The sequence below is a fragment of the Bos grunniens genome, chromosome 4, assembly GCF_055505025.1.
Source record: "Bos grunniens cultivar Pamir isolate PY7600 chromosome 4, Bosgru_T2T1.0, whole genome shotgun sequence".
In the NCBI taxonomy this organism is placed as follows: domain Eukaryota; kingdom Metazoa; phylum Chordata; class Mammalia; order Artiodactyla; family Bovidae; genus Bos; species Bos grunniens.
The window spans coordinates 104,818,482-104,841,306 of NC_141168.1; the positions used below are offsets into that span (position 1 = coordinate 104,818,482).

The 22,825-nt window shown below is 40.1% G+C and overlaps 2 protein-coding genes across 4 annotated transcripts in view; one reads left to right on the forward strand and one right to left on the reverse strand.

The window, feature by feature from the left end:
* The window catches only part of MIOS (meiosis regulator for oocyte development), a 286,003-nt gene that overhangs the window by 139,935 nt on the left and 123,243 nt on the right, over positions 1-22,825 (reverse strand). The window lies entirely within an intron of this gene.
* COL28A1 (collagen type XXVIII alpha 1 chain) overlaps positions 1-22,825 on the forward strand; it is a 181,701-nt gene that overhangs the window by 75,146 nt on the left and 83,730 nt on the right. For both annotated transcript variants that reach the window (XM_086397682.1, XM_086397683.1), the window contains exons 19-25: positions 4,584-4,655; positions 5,391-5,459; positions 8,653-8,724; positions 13,510-13,578; positions 14,197-14,265; positions 18,819-18,887; positions 19,101-19,169. In XM_086397682.1, the coding sequence (XP_086253808.1) occupies positions 4,584-4,655; positions 5,391-5,459; positions 8,653-8,724; positions 13,510-13,578; positions 14,197-14,265; positions 18,819-18,887; positions 19,101-19,169 (489 nt within the window). The remainder of the gene's footprint in view (positions 1-4,583; positions 4,656-5,390; positions 5,460-8,652; positions 8,725-13,509; positions 13,579-14,196; positions 14,266-18,818; positions 18,888-19,100; positions 19,170-22,825) is intronic.

The window sequence follows — 22,825 nt, forward strand, 5'->3', positions numbered from 1 at the left end:
TCCACTGTTTCCCCATCTATTTCCCATGAAGTAATGGGACCAGATGCCATGATCTTTGTTTTCTGAATGTTGAGCTTTAAGCCAACTTTTTCATTCTCCACTTTCACTTTCATCAAGAGGCTTTTTAGTTCCTCTTCACTTTCTGCCATAAGGGTGGTATCATCTGCATATCTGAGGTTATTGATATTTCTCCTGGCAATCTTGATTCCAGTTTGTGCTTCTTCCAGTCCAGCATTTCTCATGATGTACTCTGCATGTAAGTTAAATAAGCAGGGTGACAATATCCAGCCTTGACGTACTTCTTTTCCTATTTGGAACCAGTCTGTTGTTCCATGTCCAGTTCTAACTGTTGCTTCCTGACCTGCATATAGGTTTCTCAAGAGGCAGGTCAGGTGGTCTGGTATTCCCATCTCTTTCAGAATTTTCCACAGTTTATTGTGATCCACACAGTCAAAGGCTTTGGCATAGTCAATAAAGCAGAAATAGATGTTTTTCTGGAACTCTCTTGCTTTTTCCATGATTCAGCAGATGTTGGCAATTTGATGTCTGCTTCCTTTGCCTTTTCTAAAACCAGCTTGAAGTTCACGGTTCACGTATTGCTGAAGCCTGGCTTGGAGAATTTTGAGCATTCCTTTACTAGCGTGTGAGATGAGTGCAATTGTGCAGTAGTCTGAGCATTCTTTGGCATTACCTTTCTTTGGGCTTGGAATGAAAACTGACCTTTTCCAGTCCTGTGGCCACTGCTGAGTTTTCCAAATTTGCTGCAATATTGGGTTGCAGCACTTTCAGGATTTGAAATAGCTCAACTGGAATTCCATCACCTCCACTAGCTTTGTTCATAGTGATGCTTTCTAAGCAACAGATATTTATATTCTTTGCAGCCAAAGATGGAGAAGCTCTGTACAGTCAGCAAAAATAAGACCGGGAGCTCACTGTGGCTCAGATCATGAACTCCTTATTGCCAAATTCAGACTTAAATTGAAGAAAGTAGGGAAAACCACTACACCATTCAGGTATGACCTAAATCAAATCCCTTATGATTATACAGTGGAAGTGAGAAATAGATTTAAGGGGCTAGATCTGATAGAGTGCCTGATGAACTATGGAAGGAGGTTCATGACATTATACAGGCGACAGGGATCAAGGCCATCCTCATGGAAAAGAAATGCAAAAAAAAGCAAGAATGGCTATCTGGGGAGGCCTTACAAATAGCTGTGAAAAGAAGAGAAGTGAAAAGCAGAGGAAAAAAGGAAAGATATAAACATCTGAATGCATAGTTCCAAAGAATAGCAAGAAGAGATAGAAAGCCTTCCTCAGGGATCAATGCAAAGAAATAGAGGAAAACAACAGAATGGGAAAGACTAGAGATCTCTTCAAGAAAATTAAAGATACCAAGGGAAAATTTCATGCAAAGATGGGCTCGATAAAGGACAGAAATGGTAGGGACCTAACAGAAGCAGAAGATATTAAGAAGAGGTGGCAAGAATACACAGAAGAACTGTACAAAAAAGAGCTTCACAACCCAGATAATCACGATGGTGTGATCACTCACCTAGAGCCAGACATCCTGGAATGTGAAGTCAAGTGGGCCTTAGAAAGCATCATGTCTATTAACAAGTTTTAATTTTCCTTTGGTTTCTTGAACATATGGAATGCAGTATAATAACTGTCCTAATGTTATTCATGAATTCTATCCCCTGTGTTATGTTTCTGCAGCTTTTCTGAATCCTCAATAGCTTTTGATTCACTGCCAAACATTGTGAAGTTTACCTTTTTAGGTGCTAGATATTTTTTGTATTCCTATAAATATTTTTGAGCTTTTTTTCTTAGATGCTTTTTCTTAGATGCTTCTACATTACTTGAAAACAGTAATGCTCAAAGCATTCTGATCTTGCTTTTAAGATTTGTTAGGTAGGACAGGAGCGGTATCTAGTCTGGGGCTAATTTTCCCCCACTACTAAGGCAGTACTCTTTAAAGAACTCATCTATGCCCTCAGCACTGTGAAGTTTTGTCTTGCCGCTGGGAGCAGGCACCATATCTCTCCTGCCTCAGTTCTCTGATCCTTTCGAGTGGTTGTTTTCATGGCCTGGGGTAATTTCTTCACTCTGTGCTGAACAGTATTCACTTAAACACTCAAGGGGGATGCTCAGTAGATCTTCATCGCTCTCTTCATGTCACACCTTCCTCTCTGGTAATCTATTTTGTGAATTTTTGATATCTTGGCTTATCCAGACTCTTAGCTTTGTCGCCTTAAATTAGAGAGACTTCTGGACTTTCCCTGGATTCTCTCTCCCTGAACAATGGCCTGGAAACTTTATCCAGATAGTAAACTTGGGAAACTGTAGCAGGAATGTCACTGTTTCATGTATTTTATCTGCTTTTTTAGTTGCATCAGGTGGGAAGTTAAATCTGGTTCCTATTCTTCCAAGGCTTCCCTGGTGGCTTAGGTGGTAAAGTATACGCCTGCAATGCAGGAGACCTGGGTTCAACCCCTGAGTCGGAAAGATTCCCTGGAGAAGAGAATGGCAACCCACTCCAGTATTCTTGCCTGGAGAATCCATGGACGGAGGAGCCTTGGAGGCTACCGTCTATGGGGTCGCAAACAGTTGGACATGACTGAGCAACTAACACACACACACACACACACACACACACAAATTCTTTCATTTACATGAGAACCTGAAGTTGGAATCTTTTTCTTAGGTAGACTGGTCTATAATTTAGTTTTCTTATCTTGTATGGTTTTTTAAATCAAAGTTTTATTAGCCTCATAAAATAAATTGGATAGAGTTCCCTCTTTTTCTATGTTTTAGAAACAAGAGAGGGGATATCTGTTCTTCAGATGTTTAAAAATTTAGTAAGTTTGACTGGAAAGTCAACTAAGCCTGTGATCCTGGAGGGAGAGGAAGTCCAGACTTGCAATTACTGACTGAATTTATTTAATTGCATTGGTTTATTTAGCTTTTCCATTCCTTCTTATGTCATTTATGTAATTTATATTTTTCTTGAAGATTATCCATGTATTAATGTTTCCAATATATTTGTTTGAGATTATCACAGAAATTTTCTATAACTAAAATTTTTCTATGTATATAGATTCACCTTTCATTCCTAATACTGTTTTTTTATGCCTTTTCTTTTACAAATATTTATCATTACAGTTTATTTCTTTTCTTAGTATGTTTAAGTTTTTATTACCTTTTAATTTTGTTATTCTTCTTGATTTTTGCCAGCAAGTTTATGATTTTCTCTCATTTTTATTATATCTTACTATTTACTTTTGCAGAAGGAAATGGCCACCCACTTCAGTATTCTTGCCTGAAGAACTCCACGGCGGACGAGCCTGGTAGGCTACAGTCCATGGGGTTGCAAAGAGTCGGAGATGCTGCTGCTGCTAAGTCACTTCAGTCGTCTCTGACTCTGTGTGACCCCACAGACGGCAGCCACCAGGCTCCCCCGTCCCTAGGATTCTCCAGGCAAGAACACTGGAGTGGGCTGCCATTTCCTTCTCCAGAGTCGGAGATGACTGAGCAACTAATATTACTATCACTACTATTTACTCTTAGGTTCACTGTGCTTTTTTCACTAGTTTTTAAACTTGAGTTTAGTTGAAATGATTTTTCATTATTTTCAATATTTTTTGCTCTGAATACATGCAGTAAGGACACATTTCCCTGGAGAAGGAAATGGCAGCCCACTCCAGTGTTCTCGCCTGGAGAATCCCACAGACAGAGGAGCCTGGCGGGCTACAGTCCATTGGTTTGCAAAGAGTCAGACATGACTAAACAACAAGGACAGCGTTATACTGTTTGATACTATCATGTGTTTTCTCTGAACATTTTAAAGGACTTAAATTATAAATTGACTTCAAAGAGGGTATAATAAGTGAATTTTACAGTTCGAAGCAATGTTTGGGTCCCCATTATTTCATCTCATTTTTACACTAGTTTTTAGGGGCTGCTGTCACAAATTACCACAAATTTCTTAACATAACAGAAATTTATTTTCTCACGGTTCTAGAGGCTAAAAGTAAAAAATCAAGGTGTCTGCAGGGCCACACTTTCTCCAAAACCTATCAGGGACAATTTTCCTCTGCCTCTTAGCTTCTGGTGGTGGCCAATCCCTGGCATTCCTTGGCTTGTAGCTATATTACTCTAATCTTGGCTCTCTTGTCACATGGGGTTCTCCCTATGTGTCTGTCTTCACATTATATTTTCCTCTCATAAGGATACCAGTCACACTGGATTAGGACCCACAATAATGACCTCATGTCAACTTTGTTACCAAATAAGGCCCATTCACTGGTGCCAAGGTTTAGGACTTCAACATATCTTTTAGGGGAGGGAGCTGGTCACAGTTTAACTGATAATAAACAACATAATCCAAAACTGAGATCTGGAGATGTTAAGTAATTTGCCCAAGGTCAAGTAGCTTAATGACTGTTAATTACTATTCAGATTTCCCTGCTCCTAGGCTTTTCTCAGATATTGTAATAAGATGCATCCCACTGCAAGTACCTTAAAGTGAAGTTCCATGATAAATGTGAGCTTCTGGGAAATAAAAATCTCTCCTTATCCACCAGGGGGAGCCAGGCTCAATAGGGCTACCAGGACAGCCAGGAGTACCAGGAGAAGATGGAGCTGCAGGGAAGAAGGTAACACTGTTTTCCATATTATTGGAATAAAACTATTAAACCACATATATCTTGGTCCTGCAAGAGCTCAAATGAAACCGTTCAAGACGAACTTAGTCTCTTTAAGAAAATAATATCCCACAACTCTAAATTTCCTTTTTCACTTAGTCCAGATAAAAGAGCACCAATTCAAAGCCCAAGTAAGTATCTTACGACCTCTGTCTTTTCTCTGGTGTTTTGGCCATGGTGTTCCAGGGACCTACTCCCTTTGGGATTCCTAGAAAGCACTTTTATTTAAAGTTTGAGAAAAAGGCTTTTTTTCCTCCCCTCCAAAAAGGAAAAGTCTGTAAATGTATTCAGGAAGTAAGGCCATTATAAAGATTTCCTGAAATATTTTGAGTTGACATTTGAAATACTCATTTTTCAATATAAGTAGAGAAAAACAGCAGATGGTAAGGCTGAAGGTCTTTCTTGTTTTTTCAAAAAACAAACCACCAAATGTGAACGAAGAGCCAAAAGAAAGTGAGCTTATTGCTTTGGCAACTGGCTGGGAAATTGGACTTTTTCACAATATTTCAGCTGCTCTGAGCTAAACTGAAGTTTGATATTAAATTATTCATGTTGGTAAACTTCCAAATTAAATTTGAGACTAGAGTGAAGGTCTTTTCTGTACTGGAGGATCCAAGCAGAGACAAGGCGGGTGTATTCACATTGGCTATGCAGGATCAACTAAGACACTGGTGCCATTTTCTCTAGGGAGAAGCAGGGCTTCCGGGGGCAAGAGGCCCTGAAGGACCACCTGGGAAAGGACAGCCTGGCCTCAAGGTATGGAATCCACAGTGGTAGGGGAAGGGAAGCAGACGGCTGAGTTCTGGTCTTGATAAGAAGAAGCCAGCTTAGGAGAAATTTGATGTTATTCTTGCTATGTCAAAGACGTTTACTTCTGGCTTAAAATTATGGCCACTAGCTTTTGAGCTTTGCTAGACAGCAAGTATGTATTATTCATCTTCATTTTCCTAACATCTGTCACAAAACCAAGCTTATAGGAAGAGTTCAACACATGTTTTCTTAATAAACAGCCAAGTTGACATTTAAAAAACACACACACAGTAAGGGAAAAGAAGACTTGGGATACATCCTTGAGACATCAAAGTCCATAATTTTTTTTTTCAAATGTTTATACAATCTCACAGAGTAGTAAGAAATATAACCTGATGAAGTGGCACTTTCACAACATGGCATAGATTTATTCAACACATTTTAGAAACACTTGTTGAATAATATCTTTATATGTCAATAGGAAAACACCCAAATTCATCAATAAGACCTACAACCTCTAAGGTGTCAGATATTACTACAGTTCTTAGGTGCAGTCATCAATACCCATATAAATTTTCTGAAGAATTATATATGAGCAAAGTAAAAATAAAATCCATATACTTACTAGTGTTCTATTTTTAATTCTATTAAAACAGTAATTGATAGCTTAGATGTCTACGTATTATTAAAAATATTGGCTAAAATTGAGTCATTAGCCTTAAACATGAGAATGTGAAATATAAATGTATTTGTAGCATTTCAAATATTTCAAATGTTTAAAATTTAAAACTGACTAACCAGACTATGAGATCTGGTTTTTTTGGCAAGGGGGTGGGGGGCACGGTGGGCAGCAGGGAGTGGAAACATACACAGAGAGTTCCCTTCTAACATCAGGCAAAAAGTACTTTTAGAGATGATTGCCGATTAACATTCAGGAGAACTAATGTTTCCCTGAATATACTTTTGGAAAATAGGCCCTTTAAGTTAATAATTGAAGCTGTGGGGATGAAAGACAGCTCTGAGAAAGAGAGCTAAGGTTGGAGTCCTGCATTTTACAGCAGCTGGAGAGAGAGAGCATTCCGTACAGCATGAAGACAGGCTGAATCCAGAGTACCATGTTAGGGGAGCCGAGGAGGAAGGGCTCCAAGAAGAAAGCAATGGGTGGTGTCAAATACACCAGCAGAGCAAGGAAAATATGCGTGAACTGGATTTCTGGCATCGAGGGGATATGGGGCTTGTAGAAGGCTATTGCAGAAGAGTGGTAGGCAAGAATATGTTATATATCAAAGCAGTCAGTGTGTGGTGCTGGCTCTTTACTACATTTAGGTGGATCTGGGCTTCCGTGATGGCTCAGATAGTCAAGAATCCACCTGCAATGTGGGAGACCTGGGTTTGATCCCTGGGTGGGGAAGATCCCCCTGGAGGAGGGCATGGCAACCCACTCCAGGATTCTGGCCTGGAGAATCTGCATGGACGGAGGAGCCTGGCCATATAGTCCATGAGGTCGCAAAGAGTCAGACATGATGGAATGACTAAACACACACATACTGCTGTTGGCTTCTGGGATCATTTAGGTCAGTAAGTTAAATATGGTACTGAAGAGGAGAACATAAAGAGTTGGGGTAGATTTCGATGCTATTGGCAGATGATAATGACATGATAAGTGACATTTGGATATTTAACAGTTTTTTAAATTAGCTGCCATCACTGCCCTCCATTAGTACGGGTACTAGGGAGTTGTCTGCATGTTTGTGGATTCTATAGGTCTCTCTTCTTTTTAGTGGAGTGTCTGCACTGCTGATGACCTTGGTATAGGCCAGTGGTTCTCAGGGCACAGCCCCTGGAACAGCAGTGTCAGTGTCACCTGGGAATGTGTCAGAAATGTAAATTATTGGGCTCTACTACAGACCTAGTAAATAAGAAACTCTGGATGGGGGGCCCAGAAATCTCCAGGTGATTCTTATGCATGTTTAGGTTTGAAAACGGTGGTATAGTCATTTATGTCATAAATATTGGACAGCCTCATGGTAAAGAATCTGCCGGCAGTGCAGGAGACCCAAGTTCAATTCCTGGGTCTGGAAGATCCCCTGGAGATGGGAATAGCTACCCACTCCAGTATTCATGCCTGAAAAATCCCTTGGATAGAGGAACCTGGTGGGCTATAGCCCATGGGGTCACAAAGAGTTGGACACAATTGAGTGACTAACACCTTCAGCTACATACCCCAAGAAATTCTTTTGTTGAGCTGGGCACATGCTTAGCTATGGTGCCCTGGAGTTGAGCCCTAGGGTAAGGATAGTTCTGGGATGCTCTGAGGCTTCTGGTTGAAGGTAACAAAGTTCTCTGGCGGGGAGCACTGGTGTACACAACCCTGCTGGGGAACACGAGGCAATGTGTTGCTCTGCACTGGGTTAATGCTCACTCATCTTTCTACCAATTGAATTACTGGCCTCCTTGGGGAGAAAGAATTAAACTCCATGGAGGAAGAACCAGGGCTGATTTTTTAAATGTCTCCTTTTATGTTTCAAAACTGAAATAGCACAGAACCTGAAAAACAGTGTGGAAAAGCAAAAGTGGCTTTCTTCTTCGAAACTGTGACTGTCTCAGAACCACTACTTAAACAGACCAAGAGGGCAAAAGACCTGTAAAGTCAAATCAAAGTCTCCAAGGAAAGATACTGAACACAGAGTTTGCTGCTGCTGCTGCTGTTGCTGCTAAGTCGCTTCAGTCGTGTCCGACTCTGTGCGACCCCATAGACGGCAGCCCACCAGGTTCCCCCGTCCCTGGGATTCTCCAGGCAAGAACACCGGAGTGGGTTGCCATTTCCTTCTCCAATGCAGGAAAGTGAAAAGTGAAAGTGAAGTTGCTCAGTCGTGTCCGGCTCTTAGCGACCCCATGGACTGCAGCCTACCAGGTTCCTCCATCCATGGCATTTTCCAGGCAAGAGTACTGAAGTGGGGTGCCATTGCCTTCTCCTAGGAAGTGTTAAATCACACTGAGTAAATGGTGCAGTCTGGACAGTTTTGAAGTCATGTAATCTACACAAGAACATCGACAGACCCTGTGCAACTGAGCTGGGCTTGGGGAACATGACTTTGAAGTTGGTATGCACTGAGAGTCTGGCCATGACGTAGTTGCTATAAGATGGAGGTGGATATATTATAAAACAACTGTACTTCTTTATAATTCTTTTTGTCAGGGAGATGAAGGAAAGAAAGGGAGCAAAGGAAATCAAGGACAGAAAGGGTCTCAGGGGCCCGGAGGGCCAAAGGTATGTACCATAAATTCTTATTTATGCTTTGGGGAGATTGTTCTTGTGTCTGGTTTTAATGGAATCTTAGATCTCCATTGTTTCCTTCTTAAGAAATACAAAACCAAAGCCTCCAAAATGAAAAAGGCTTTAGAAAACATACTATTCCAGACCATTACAAAATGGGATAAAGAGATTGTATAAAACATGTGATCTTCATTGGAATATTGATGCTGCTAGGAGAGAATCTGTGTGTTAGTGTTCTTTATTAACAACCAAATATTCCATAGTTGGGATACATTAAGACCATAGGAGATATCAATTCTCTATCACCTTGCTTTGCTGAACAAGAACAAAAAAGTCCCAGACTGAGAGGCAATGCGGGGAGGATGTAGAGTGGGGCTTCAGAAGGGATGAGAGGGGGATTCTCACCCTGCTGCACCCCAGAACTTTTGGAGATCAGTCACTTTAATCATGGAAATAATCATGGTAACAGTGTCTATTTCACAGGGTTGTTGTGATGACTTTAAGGAATGACTAAAGCACTTATCATGGTTCCAGGTACATTGTTAGTGTTCAGCACGTGGAATTATTCAGAGAGCAAAAAATCAGCACAATGAAGTGGAAAGTAGGGCATATATGTCCTGATAAACTGCCTGAGACAGGGTGCTGAGAAAAAAGTAAGGAAACTGCGAAGCAAGCAAACAGGCACGTGTCCTAACTTAGCAGGAGAGAATATTGAGGTCATCTGGATGCAGCAAACAAAAACTGCACACCTGAGAGAGTTAAGGGCTCCAGGAAGATGCTAATTGTAGGAAAGAAACAGGGAGTAAGTTCAAGGACCAGAGGATTAAAGATCAACTTTAAAACAAATAGGCCCCCCAGAAGATACACACAGATACAAAGCAAAGCATCCCCTACATGCCAGTGATTCTTAAACTTCCATGTCATCATTATTGCCTGGGAGCTTGTTACAAAGTCATATTTCATGGTGCCATCACAAGAAGTCTGGATTTAGTATGTAGGTGGGACCCAAGAATCTGCATTTCCTAAATAACTACCTCCTGCTGCAGGAAGTTCAAGGAGCACACAATGAGAAAAGCCATTATATAGGAAATATATTGTATTAACAACAGTGATTACTCTTCATGTCTTAGTTATACTGACTCAACATGAATATTTTCTTGCATTTTGAAATAAGGCTTTTCCTGATAAAGAATTGCCATATTGTAAAACATACTCACACTTTATAATAAGGGTCTTTAAAAAAATTTGTATACTTTCCATGTATACAATTTTATATTTAAAAGTAATTGGCTTCTTTAGACATATAGATGACTAGCAGGCACTTGAAAAGATGCTCAACATTACTAATTATTAGAGATATGCAAATCAAAACTATACTGAGGTACCACGTCACACCAGTCAGAATGGTCACCGTTAAAAAGTCTACAAATAACAAATGCTGGAGAGGGTGAAGAAAAGGGGACCCTCCTACAGTCTCAGTGGGAATGAAAGTTGTTGCAGTCAGTACGGAGAACGGGGTGGAAGTTCCTCAGAAAACTAAGAGAACAACCGTATGATCAGTAATCCCTTTTCTGGGCATACACCTGAACAAAACTATGATTCAAAAAGACACACGCACCCCTATGTTCATAGCACCACTATTCACAATAGACCAAACACGGAAATAATCTAAATGTCCATCAACAGACTGATGGAAGAAGAATAAGATGTGGGATAAATACACAATGGGCTCCTACTCAGCCATAGAAAACAATGGAATAATGGCATCTGCAGCAACATGGATGGATCTAGAGATTATCATACTAAGTGAAGTAAGTCAGAAAGATAAATGCCATGTATCCCTTATATGCTAAATCTAAAATGCGGCACAAATAAACCTGTCTATAGAGCAGAAGCAGACTCACAGACATAGAGGACAGGCATGGTTGTTAAGGGGGAGAGGGGTGGTGACGGACAGACCGAGAGTTTGGGGTTAGCGATGAAAACTATTACGTATAGAATGGATAAACAACAAGGTCCTCCTTTATAGTTCAGGGGACTATTAATATATTCAATATCCTATGATAAACCACAATGGAAAAGAATATAAGTAAAGAACATCTATATGGGTGTAAGTGAGTCACTTTGCTGTACAGCAGAGATTGGCACAACATTGTAAATCAAGTATACTTCAATAAAAAAATTTAAAAAATTTAAAAGTAATTGGCTTCTTTTTATTAAAAAAAAGTAGAATAAATTAATTCTAGACACATAATTTCACTTAACCTGGTTTTAGTGAAAATTTTAACAGGTTAATGGGACTGAATAGGGTGGTTATCTGTTGCCAGAATCCTGGCCATGTCCTGTGCCACTCACATACAGGTTTGGATTAAGGACTGGCACATACATGCCTTGGCATCATCTGGCCCCAGAAGGCCAGTGTGTTCAGCCCATTTGGTCATACGGGTAACCAGAACAGCAGGAGGCCTCAGCTGTGAAGATGGACCGGGCCCAGGGCAGGGGTCATTACCAGTGAGTCCTCGCAATGGAGTCCTTCCTGGAGGAGCAGGATTACATAGTTCATTCTCTAAGACATGCTAAGTTGCTCAGTCATGTCTGACTCTCTGAGACCCTATGGACTGTAGCCTGCCAGGCCCCTCTGTCCATAGGATTCTCCAGGCATGAATACTGGAGTGGGTTTCCATGCCCTCCTCCAGGGGATCTGCCCAACCCAGGGATCAAATCCATGTCTCTCATGTCTTCTGCATTGGCAGGTGAGTTCTTTACCACTAGCACCACCTAGGCGCAGAAGGCAATGGCACCCCACTCCAGTACTTTTGCCTGGAAAATCCCACGGATGGAGGAGCCTGGTAGGCTGCAGTCCACGGGGTCGCTGAGTCAGACACGACAGAGTGACTTCACTTTCCCTTTTCACTTTCATGCATCGGAGAAGGAAATGGCAACCCACTGCAGTGTTCTTGCCTGGAGAATCCCAGGGACGGAGGAGCCTGTTGGGCTGCCATCTATGGGGTCGCACAGAGTCAGACACGACTGAAGCGACTTAGCAGCAGCAGCAGCAGCACCACCACCTAGGAAGCCCTCTCTAAAGGCAAGAGGAGGCAAATTTTTTGGTAAAGGTACAGGGAGCAAATATTTTAGGCTTTTTGGTTCAAGAAGCAAATTGAGGATATTATGGAGGCACTTATATAGCAATCATTTAAAAACGTGAAAGCCATTTTTAGTCCTGGGGGTACAAAAACAGGCAACAGGCAGGATCTGGCACCTACTCTAGATCAGTAGTTTCTAAACTGCTTGATTACAAATCCTTACTAATAAAAAAAAAATTGACCATGATGCAATCTATGTTTGCTTATTGGGTTTTCAATTCTAATTTTTATTCATAAACTATTATATGAACATACATTATGAGATTTACATAAATGATTGAAATTTTAAAAGATGAGATAAAAATACAAAGTGTAGTCCTGATAAATTTTTCTAATATCCGAAATGTGTTATTTTGAACACCTCATGGGGTGTGTGATCCTCTTTTAAAGATAATTGCTTTACCAGAGATTATCATACTAAGAAAAGCCAGAAAGAGACAGACAAACACCATATGATATCACTTACATGTAGAATCTAAAATATGACACAAATGAATCTATCTAAAGACAGAAACAGACTCACAGACATAACACACTTGTGGTGCCAACGGGGAGTGGGCTAGAGGAGGAGTGCTCTGGGAGCCGGGGATTAGCCAATGCAAACTGTGATATTTAGAATGGATAAACAACAAGGTCCTACCACAAAGTGAAAGTCAAAGTCGCTCAGTCATCTCTAACTCTTTGAGACCCCATGGACTATAGCCTGCCAGGTTCCTCTGTCCATGGAATTCTCCAGGCCAGAATACTGGAGTGGGTAGTCGTTCCCTTCTCCAGGGGATCTGCCCAACCCAGGGACTGAACCCAGGTCTCCCACATTGCAGGCGGATTCTTAACCATCTGAGCCACCAAAGCACAGGGAACGATATTCAATATCCTGTGATAAATCATAATGGAAAAGAACACGAACATTTATATATGGTATACGTGAATCATATAGACATGTTATACACGGTTCAGCTATACGTGAATCACTTCTCTGTATAGTAAAAATTAACACCACATTAAAACATACCTCAATAAAATAAGTTAAAAAGACAGACAATTGCTTTGCATAGTGTTTCAAAGTACAGTAGTAGTACCTATATCAGAATCACCAGAGGTGCCTTATAAAAATTCATATTAATTTTTTTTTTACCATAAACTAACTACTTCTAAAAAGGGACATGAGATACCATACAATGGAAGACTGATACAATGTGGAGCATAAAATTCAAAGGAAAAAGTTGTAAACTAAAAAAAACATTATTTGCCTATCACATGTACCTTAAAACTTACACTAAAGGTATTTGCTATAACTGAATAAATATTTCCCTCTGAGCTTCCTGGCGTACAAACACAAAAATGAATCACCACGCATTGCATGATTTTTGTTACCTAATAAAAGGATGCACAAGAGATAGAAATTTCCTATTACTAAGGAATTAACTGAATTTATTTATTATAGGGAGTGAAATCTTAATTATTAATAACTTTAGTAGTGGCTTAACAAAGATGCTCAAGTATTTTCATGTGGTTTGTGAAACAGGTCACAATACTTTAAAATGCTGGAAATATATTTCTATATTTTTCTTAATATAATTCCATATATCATTTCCTTGTTTGAAATGTAATGAGTATTTTGTTCTGTTTTTAGGGTGATCCAGGAATTATGGGCCCTGTTGGGATGCCTGGAATATCAATTCCTGGACCACCTGGACCAAAAGTATGCATTCTTGGGGATATATTTTTCTTTTACTTGGATTTTTTGGAAGTTGGAGTGGGGAAAAGATTCATAAAATCAGTGAAAGAATTTTAGCTTTGGAAAAACCCAAAGATATTATATAGCTCAACCCTGCCATTTCATGATTAAGCAGATGGAGGGCCAGCAGCAAATTTAAGACTAGAAACCAGGTTTTCTGCTCCTGGTCTTCTGCTCCTTATCACTCTACTTTGAACTACCTTCCTTAAATGCTAGCCTTAATGCATGTAAGAATTTATTGCATTTGTTCAGAATAATCTGCTAATCAGAAAGTCTGGCAGAAAAGAAATCCACTCAGATGTAAGAGCATTCCCAGACATTTTCACAGTCTAAATATTTGTGTCTAGAGAGCCACCTATTATTTCAGCTCTTCTCTGAAAAGCTTAGTAGTCTTTACTGACAGTTTTTATTTGCTTAAGATTTGAAACTCTTCTCAAATATATTAGAAGGATGTACTCTCTCAGAATCTGATTCTAAGAGATTAAGCTCTTTATAATTGGCCAATGGCTTTTTATGCCCTGAGCCATGATGGTTTCTCATAAAACCTAAAGTCTGAAACTGAAAATTATTTGACATGTGCAGGGAGACAGAGGTGGACCTGGGATGCCTGGATTTAAAGGAGAACCTGGAATTGCTATTCGAGGACCAAAGGTATCCTTTATTCATGTTCTTTTATTGCAATAAAAAATGAAAGCAGATTTAATGCATCATAAGTTATGACTGAGATTGTTCTACTTAGAGTCTCTACACTGATGAACTGAGATATAAGAATATATTATTCCCCCTTTAAAAAATCAAGCCAGCAGATCATTTATTTTTCATAAATGTGGAGGATGATAGCTCCTCTGGTAAAATGCTTGCTGACTAAACAGCTGATTGAAAATGCTCTTTTTCTTTCTGTAATGTCTATAATATGATATTATATGGCCTCTGGCCTCCTTCATTTACATATTAATGGCCAATGCATCTCTTCTGCAAAACACTGTCCAAAGAGTTCATGTTTAGAAACTTTATTGAATTAGATTTCCCTGCTTGTTGTCCATCTTTCAGAGTTATTTTAAATGAAAATGCAAATAATGATGAGAGAAGACAGTTTTAAGTAATCATCACTATTTTTCCCATGGCAACAAAGTACCATTTCCCTCCTCACATAAAACCTAGCCTTACACAGAGAAATGCTACTTTCCAAATGTCAACAAGCACATCCCTGTTTATGAGGACAGGCTTCAGGGCTCCATAATCAGCGCTCATTAAATTAGTAGCATGTTGTTATGTAGCTTTGAAGCTGGCTTTATCAAATTGTCTATTCTCAATGAAAGGGTTCAAGTACTGACACCAGTGACTTTCAAACTTCAAAAAAGAAAACTTAGACCATCTTTGCATATAATTCAAAGCCTATTATATACTAACATAAGTTGTAGTGATTCCTCTTAAAGCAAGAGGTAGGATGCTGACCTCCGCTGTTCTTAATCACTTTGAGAGTTGTCCTTGCTAGAGTGCTATCTTCTGGCTTACTGGGGACAGAAGACGTTTCTGGGATATTTTCAAGCTAAAACAGAGAATGTCCTGGGAAAATCATAAGAAGATGGTCACCCTACTGCCCAGACTCTGAGGCACATAGGAACCCAAGCTATATAAAAGACTCTACAGAAACCCAAGTTATGTATGACTCAAGGAGAAAATTCCAAACTTCCAAACGCTAAAACTACAGGCATGGCCTCAGTCAAGAACATTTGGGTGACAATTTTCATACTGTTTGATAGCTTCCTGAATCTGTGCAACCCTAGGTCCATGATGCAAGGTTATTTCTTTCTACTTACACTGTTCTTTACAAGAGAAGCAACATCTAAATGTATGCTGCTGCTGCTGCTAAGTTGCTTCAGTCGTGTCTGACCCTGTGCGACCCCATAGACGGCAGCCCACGAGGCTCCCCCGTCCCTGGGATTCTCCAGGCAAGAACACCAGAGTGGGTTGCCATTTCCTTCTCCAATGCATGAAAGTGAAAAGTGAAAGTGAAGTCGCTCAGTCGTGTCCGACTCTTGGCGACCCTGTGGACTACAGCCCACCAGGCCCTCCGTCCATGGGGTTTTCCAGGCAAGAATACTGGAGTGGGGTGCCATTGCCTTTTCCATCTAAATGCATAGTTGATGTTTATAACCTCTAACCGTTTTCTACTGATCATTATTGGTGATGGTATTTAGAGTTATTTGCCTTTTCACTCCAGTCATTTTTCTAATTCCTTGGTCTCTAGTGATTACTTGCTCTGCCATTTTCCCCTAATAGATTGTTTTTAAGTTCGTGGAGGGTTAGCTGATAAAAATTTTAGCACATTAATTCAGTTTTATGTATTTCTTCAGGGACCACCCAGATTTTTTTTTTTAAAGCTCATTTTGAAACACCTGATTAAGATTTCTACCCTAATTTCTGTTGAATGAGAGAGACACTTCAAAGAGAATCACTCTGCAAAACATTTTCTTGAATCCAGTGCAGAAAAACCAAGTGGCAAAATTCCATCCATGAAACTATCAAGAGGTGTCCAAAATAAAAATCTGAGCAAGAACACTGCCCTTTCCCTACCCGCTGTTAGCATAAGAATTAACAAGTTAACTGAAATTTCTGCAGGAGACAGGACACAGATCTCTAGGAAAAAAATGTTCCTAAACCATGGATGTTTCAATGGCTTTCCCTGCAGTGTGGGGGCCAGAGGATAAACAGTAACAGCTGCTGATAATTTGTTATAGGCTTGGAATTTAGGAATGAAAATGGAAAGTGAATTTTGATTCCAATTTCTTTTTAAATTTCAACTTAACCAGGGGGAAGTTACTGCTTTGTTTTGCGGCTGGCCTGCTCCTTGTGTAAGCACGCAGAGAAATGGGCATCTTATTTGGGGACCTGTCCCCATAGGAAATGCTTAGTGCTTCAACCTTGCACATAATTGGAATAGTATAATAAACTGCTTCTCAGATATGACCAGTTCCTTAGTGGGGAAGCCACCAGAATTCAGTGCTCCAGAATAATTTGTTTTTTGCTTTGTCATACATCTTTAAGAGATCATCTTGGATTTCTGTTGATGTGCATTAAGTACATAGTGCATTCTAAATAGTGCATTAATAGTGCATTTTTATAAGTGGCCACATGTTTTCTGAAGACCATTCTTAAGATGGTTAACCATACGAGGCCACAGTCTCTTTGTCTTAATAGGAAATGACAGCTGTTGTATTCATGATTTTCAAAATCCATTTAACTTTCTTTTGGCATAAAAAAATCTTTCCCCAGTTATTTATTTATAGGAGTAAAATCAGAAACCATTTTTGGGAATTAGATTTGGGGCAACACTTTGGCTTGGAATAACGCAGCTTGATTTCAGCATTTGCTTACATATAAGACAAATATTAGGAATCTGACTACTTTTTCCAATCTTGGAAAACACATGTCTATTATTAGAGTTTCTTTAATGATGTGGCAAACATAAATATTTTATTTTTATTTTTTAAATTATTTTTAAAAATTTATTTTTTATTTTATTTTATTTTTATTATTTTTTTTTAACTTTACAATATTGTATCGGTTTTGCCATGTATCAAAATGAATCCACCACAGGTATACATGTGTTCCCTATCCTGAACCCTCCTCCCTCCTCCCTCCCCATACCATCCCTCTGGGCCGTCCCAGTGCACCAGCCCCAAGCATCCAGTATCGTGCATCAAACCTGGACTGGTGACTCATTTCATATACGATATTATACATGTTTCAATGCCATTCTCCCAAATCATCCTACCCTCTCCCTCTCCCACAGAGTCCAAAAGACTGTTCTATACATCAGTGTCTCTTTTGCTGTCTCGTATACGGGGTTATTGTTAACATCTTTCTAAATTCCATATATATGCGTTAGTATACTCTATTAGTGTTTTTCTTTCTGGCTTACTTCACTCTGTATAATAGGCTCCAGTTTCATCCACCTCGTTAGAACTGATTCAAATGTATTCTTTTTAATGGCTGAGTAATACTCCATTGTGTATATGTACTACTGCTTTTTTATCCATTCATCGGAGGCTTTTACTTTACAATATTGTAGTGGTTTTTGCCATACATTGATGTGAATCAGCCCTGGGTGTACATGTGTTCCCCATCCTGAACCCCCCTCCCACCTCCCTCCCCATCCTATCCCTCAGGGTCATCCCAGTGCACCAGCGCTGAGCACCCTGTCTCATGCATCGAACCTGGACTGGTGATCTGTTTCACATATGATAACAGACAAAACATAAATATTTTAAATCATGAACAGCTCTTTATCAAAATAATTGATGTGAATTGACAAATGCCACTGTAAGAGTTATCACAGCAACAAAATGGGATGTGGGATGTAAAGAAATGTTTTAAATATAAGTGCAATAGGTTTACGATGAATAAATCTTCTTTGGTAAGAGTCTTCTTCATTTTTCCTTCGTTCCATTTTATTCTGGCCAGAAATTTCTCTGAGTTTCATTGGTACAGAGAACTCTTGTTCAAAGGGCAATAATCCTCCTTCCTTATCCTCTATATAAGAGGACAGTATTACTACTAAGTTTCTGATGCCCAAAGTCATCATGGTAAAGCAGTATTTATCACTTTTTCCTAGTTCTCAGGATATGAACCACTAACTCTGTGTCCTATTCTTTTATAAAGTGTTTTTTAAAAATTAATCTGTTTTTCATTTTTATTTGAGCTTTTATTCCTCACTTAATTTGGGCCTCACTGAGGAAGATAATAGATGTAACATAATAATAGGTAACACACACTATCTTATTTTATACTTAAAATTTTGTTCATATTCTTCTCTACTCTTCTCACATGGTGCCGACTAAATTTTCTCATTTTATAATTGCCCTTATTTTATGATGCACTAACGTTTCGTAATTTTTAAAATTAAAATATCAGCAACTAGCTCTTTTCTAACCCCCATGAAATGTTTCCTATGCAGGACTTTGTAGTAGTTCATATATACTCCTTACACTCATTCCACTCATCATTTGCTTCCCATAACAGAAATGGGAAAGACTTACAAGGAGATAAGAAGTTGCCATATTTCCTTCTAAAAATTCTCAGACCATTCCTCTGCCCTTATGAAATCTGCCTTTGGTGTGCTGAGTTGGTACTGAGCTTAAGTTTTGCCAGCTGTTTCATAGTTTAGGCTCATGATATCTCCTGTGTTGGAATTCACACAGGGTGCCCAAGGCCCGCAGGGACCAGTGGGTGCTCCAGGACTCAAAGGTGACGGCTATCCTGGTGTGCCCGTAAGTGTGGACGCTGCTGTTACCTCCTCCCTCCCTCCCTCTCTTCCTCCTGTCTCTTTCCTTTCCTTCCTCTCATCCCTCCCTCCTTTTCTTCTTTTCCCCTCCCTCCCTTCCCTTCTTTTCCTTTCTCTTTTCTCCTCGCTCCCTCCCTTCCCTGCCTGAACCCTGCACACAGCAAGGTTGCTCCCTCTCCTCCTTATTATGTCATCTCAGGGCCCTCGAGGAATCCCAGGACCTCCTGGATCAAGGGGATTACCTGGAGTTGGAGACACTGGAGCAAAGGTAGGCGACAGTAGCCTTTAAAAATGTACCTGTAGTTAAGAGGTTTGGTAAAAGTGAACATCTTTACCGGACCTGAGAGAAGAGGAGAGGCGTCTAAAGAACTGATGAAGTTATTCATCCTCATCTATGGACTCTCCAGAGCCTTGCGCTCACTTAAACATGCAGATTAACCCTATGGTTTTTGTCTTCTGTTTCCTTGCTAGCAACCCTTGCATTCGTTTGCTGCTTTGTCTTCCGGTCGCAAGAACAGACTTTGGTTCAGGCCCCTGCCCTCTCTGGTCATGCTCCTGCCTAGATGCTCTCATACCATCCCATGGCACTAACCACCGTCCACGCACTGATGGCCTCCAAATGTCTATCTTCTTGCCTCGAAGCCCTGGTCTCACACACCTAGTTTCTTACCAGACATCTCCTCTTAGATCTCTCACAGACATCTCTAACCTAATAACTCAAATAAAGCCTTTGATTTTCACTCCATCAGCCTGAAAGTGGTGCTGCTCATACTCCTTGCTAATGCCACAATACCTAAATCATTCTTGGTCCTCCTTTCCCTCTCTTCCCTCCACATCTAGTCCTATGGCAAATCTGTCAGTTCTACCTTCAAAATTATATCTCGCCTCTGGCTACTTGTCTCCTGCTGCATCTCCCAAGGAGATCACCACTATCTCACCAGGGCTGTGAAAACAACTTCTCCATTGGCCTTCTCTCCTCCACCTCTGCTCTTCTATTACACGGCAGGCAAGTTGATCTTTTAAAGCCAGAGATTAGACCACACCCCTTTCCTTCTGAAGAAAACTCTCTGGTGGCTTCTCTTTGTTTGTTTGTTTGTTTGTTTAATTTTATTTTATTTTTAAATTTTACAATATTGTATTGGTTTTGCCATATATCGAAATGAATCCGCCACAGGTATACATGTGTTCCCCATCCTGAACCCTCCTCCCTCCTCCCTCCCCATACCATCCCTCTGGGTTGTCCCATCGCACCAGCCCCAAGCATCCAGTATTGTGCATCGAACCTGGACTGGCGACTCGTTCCATATATGATATTATACATATTTCAATGCCATTCTCCCAAATCATCCCACCCTCACCCTCTCCCACAGAGTCCAAAAGATTGTTCTATACATCAGTGTCTCTTTTGCTGTCTCATATATAGGGTTATTGTTACCATCTTTCTAAATTCCACATATATGCGTTAGTATACTGTATTGGTGTTTTTCTTTCTGGCTTACTTCACTCTGTATAATAGGCTCCAGTTTCATCCACCTCATTAGAACTGATTCAAATGCATTCTTTTTAATGGCTGAGTAATACTGCATTGTGTATATGTACCACAGCTTTCTTATCCATTCATCTGCTGATGGACATCTAGGTTGCTTCCATGTCCTGGCTATTATAAACAGTGCTGCGATGAACATTGGGATACACATGTCTCTTTCAATTCTGGTTTCCTCAGTGTGTATGCCCAGCAGTGGGATTGCTGGATCATAAGGCAGTTCTATTTCCAGTTTTTTAAGGAATCTCCACACTGTTCTCCATAGTGGCTGTACTAGTTTGCATTCCCACCTACAGTGTAAGAGGGTTCCCTTTTCTCCACACCCTCTCCAGCATTTATTGCTTGTAGACTTTTGGATCACAGCCATTCTGACTGGTGTGAAATGGTACCTCATAGTGGTTTTGATTTGCATTTCTCTGATAATGAGTGATGTTGAGCATCTTTTCATGTGTTTGTTAGCCATCTGTATGTCTTCTTTGGAGAAATGTCTATTTAGTTCTTTGGCCCATTTTTTGATTGGACCATTTATTTTTCTGGAATTGAGCTGTAGGAGTTGCTTGTATATTTTTGAGATTAGTTGTTTGTCAGTTGCTTCCTTTGCTATTATTTTCTCCCATTCTGAAGGCTGTCTTTTCACCTTGCTTATAGTTTCCTTTGTTGTGCAGGAGCTTTTAAGTTTAATTAGATCCCATTTGTTTATTTTTGCTTTTATTTCCACTGTGCTGGGAGCTGGGTCACAGAGGCTCCTGCTGTGATGTATGTCGGAGAGTGTTCTGTGGTGGCTTCTCTTTGCACAGAGAGCACGCTGCACCCACTTTCCGTGTTCTCTGGGACCCTTTGTAACCTGGGCCGCAGCACCTGTCCTTTGCTCCCTTGCTGCCTGCCTCCCACCACACTGACCTGGCCTCCTTTCGCTCACTCCTGCTTCCAGACCTTGACTTTGTCAGGCTGGCTCATTCTTAAGGTCTCAAATCTGACCTCCTTCTCCACCTATACAAAAGGCCATTCTTTCCTCTCCCTCCCTCTCCTACCACAATCATATCCCCTGGTGTATTTCCTCCAAGGCATGCATCATTTCTGAAATCAACTTCCTTATTTCCTGCTCTGCATATTTCACAAGGGTATCAATTTTCCTGAAGGCCAGCTCTTTGTTGTACTAAATTCTTGATTCCAAAACTAGGCTTGCCACCCAAAAGGAACTCTTTAATGTGTTGAATGAATGAAAAATGAGTGAATGATCAATATTATCCCACAGAGAGAAATTCTCCTTAGAAATAGATCTACACATTTAGTTTTTCAGATGCTGCCAGGTCATTAAAGAAAGAGGTTATAAGTGCCTAAGGTCAACTTTTGGTCTTGAGTTTTTGGTCTCTGCCGTGGCATCTGTGAATGCCGCCAACTCAATGGCTGCTTCTGTACTGTGGGGCGAGTACTCTTTCATCCTCTCCCTTGTAGAATGAGACTGGAGACCCAAGGCATTCAATTCATCCCTAAAGGAGATCTTGAGTCCTGCCCGTCTCTGTCTCTCAGGATAACTAGGAAAGTCAGGGAGATGTGTCTGAAAGCGCTGAGTAGACTGTGCAGGGAAGAGACACCCTAGGTGCTTTTGCCAAGGTTCTGACTCAGCACTGAATCTGATCCTTATTTGAATTGGGGCACTGAAATATTCTTTTTTCTCTAAGACAAAGTGCCTGTTAAAATTTAAAAATACAGGAACTTTAATATATAAACCTCATTATTTTCTGCTAAGTGAAACATTGATAAAAACTTTTGGTTTTACACTGAATATTCCTTTAGTTAGGGAACTAGGAGCTTATTCCTATTTAAAATATGGTATGTGTGAAATAAAATGTGTTAAATATACCGGACTGTTTATATTCCAATGGAAACACATAACCATTTACATTTCCGTAGAGTAGATTATTATAAATATTTTATATAAGTATACATTGTGTTATATTGAATTATACTACTGAGGATGAGATGGCTGGATGGCATCACTGACTTGATGGATGTGAGTCTCAGTGAACTCCGGGAGTTGGTGTTGGACAGGGAGGCCTGGCGTGCTGCGATTCATGGGGTCGCAAAGAGTCGGACACGACTGAGTGACTGATCTGATCTGATCTGATTACTACTTTACATTTAGCAGTACTAATAAAAAGGTGGACACTTAAGCACAGATAGCACTTAAAATTTTTTATTCTTGTGAATGTTCCACCATGTCAGATTATTTAACATATAGACTAAAACATTTACTAAATGGTTTCATTGATCATTTCTCTCTCAAAGTCCCTTGTGTTTTTTCATATACATTTTAAGGGGGAAAAAAAAAAGGTGTTCTTTCAAAAGTTTATCCTGCCTATTTTTGGTTGTTATTAATA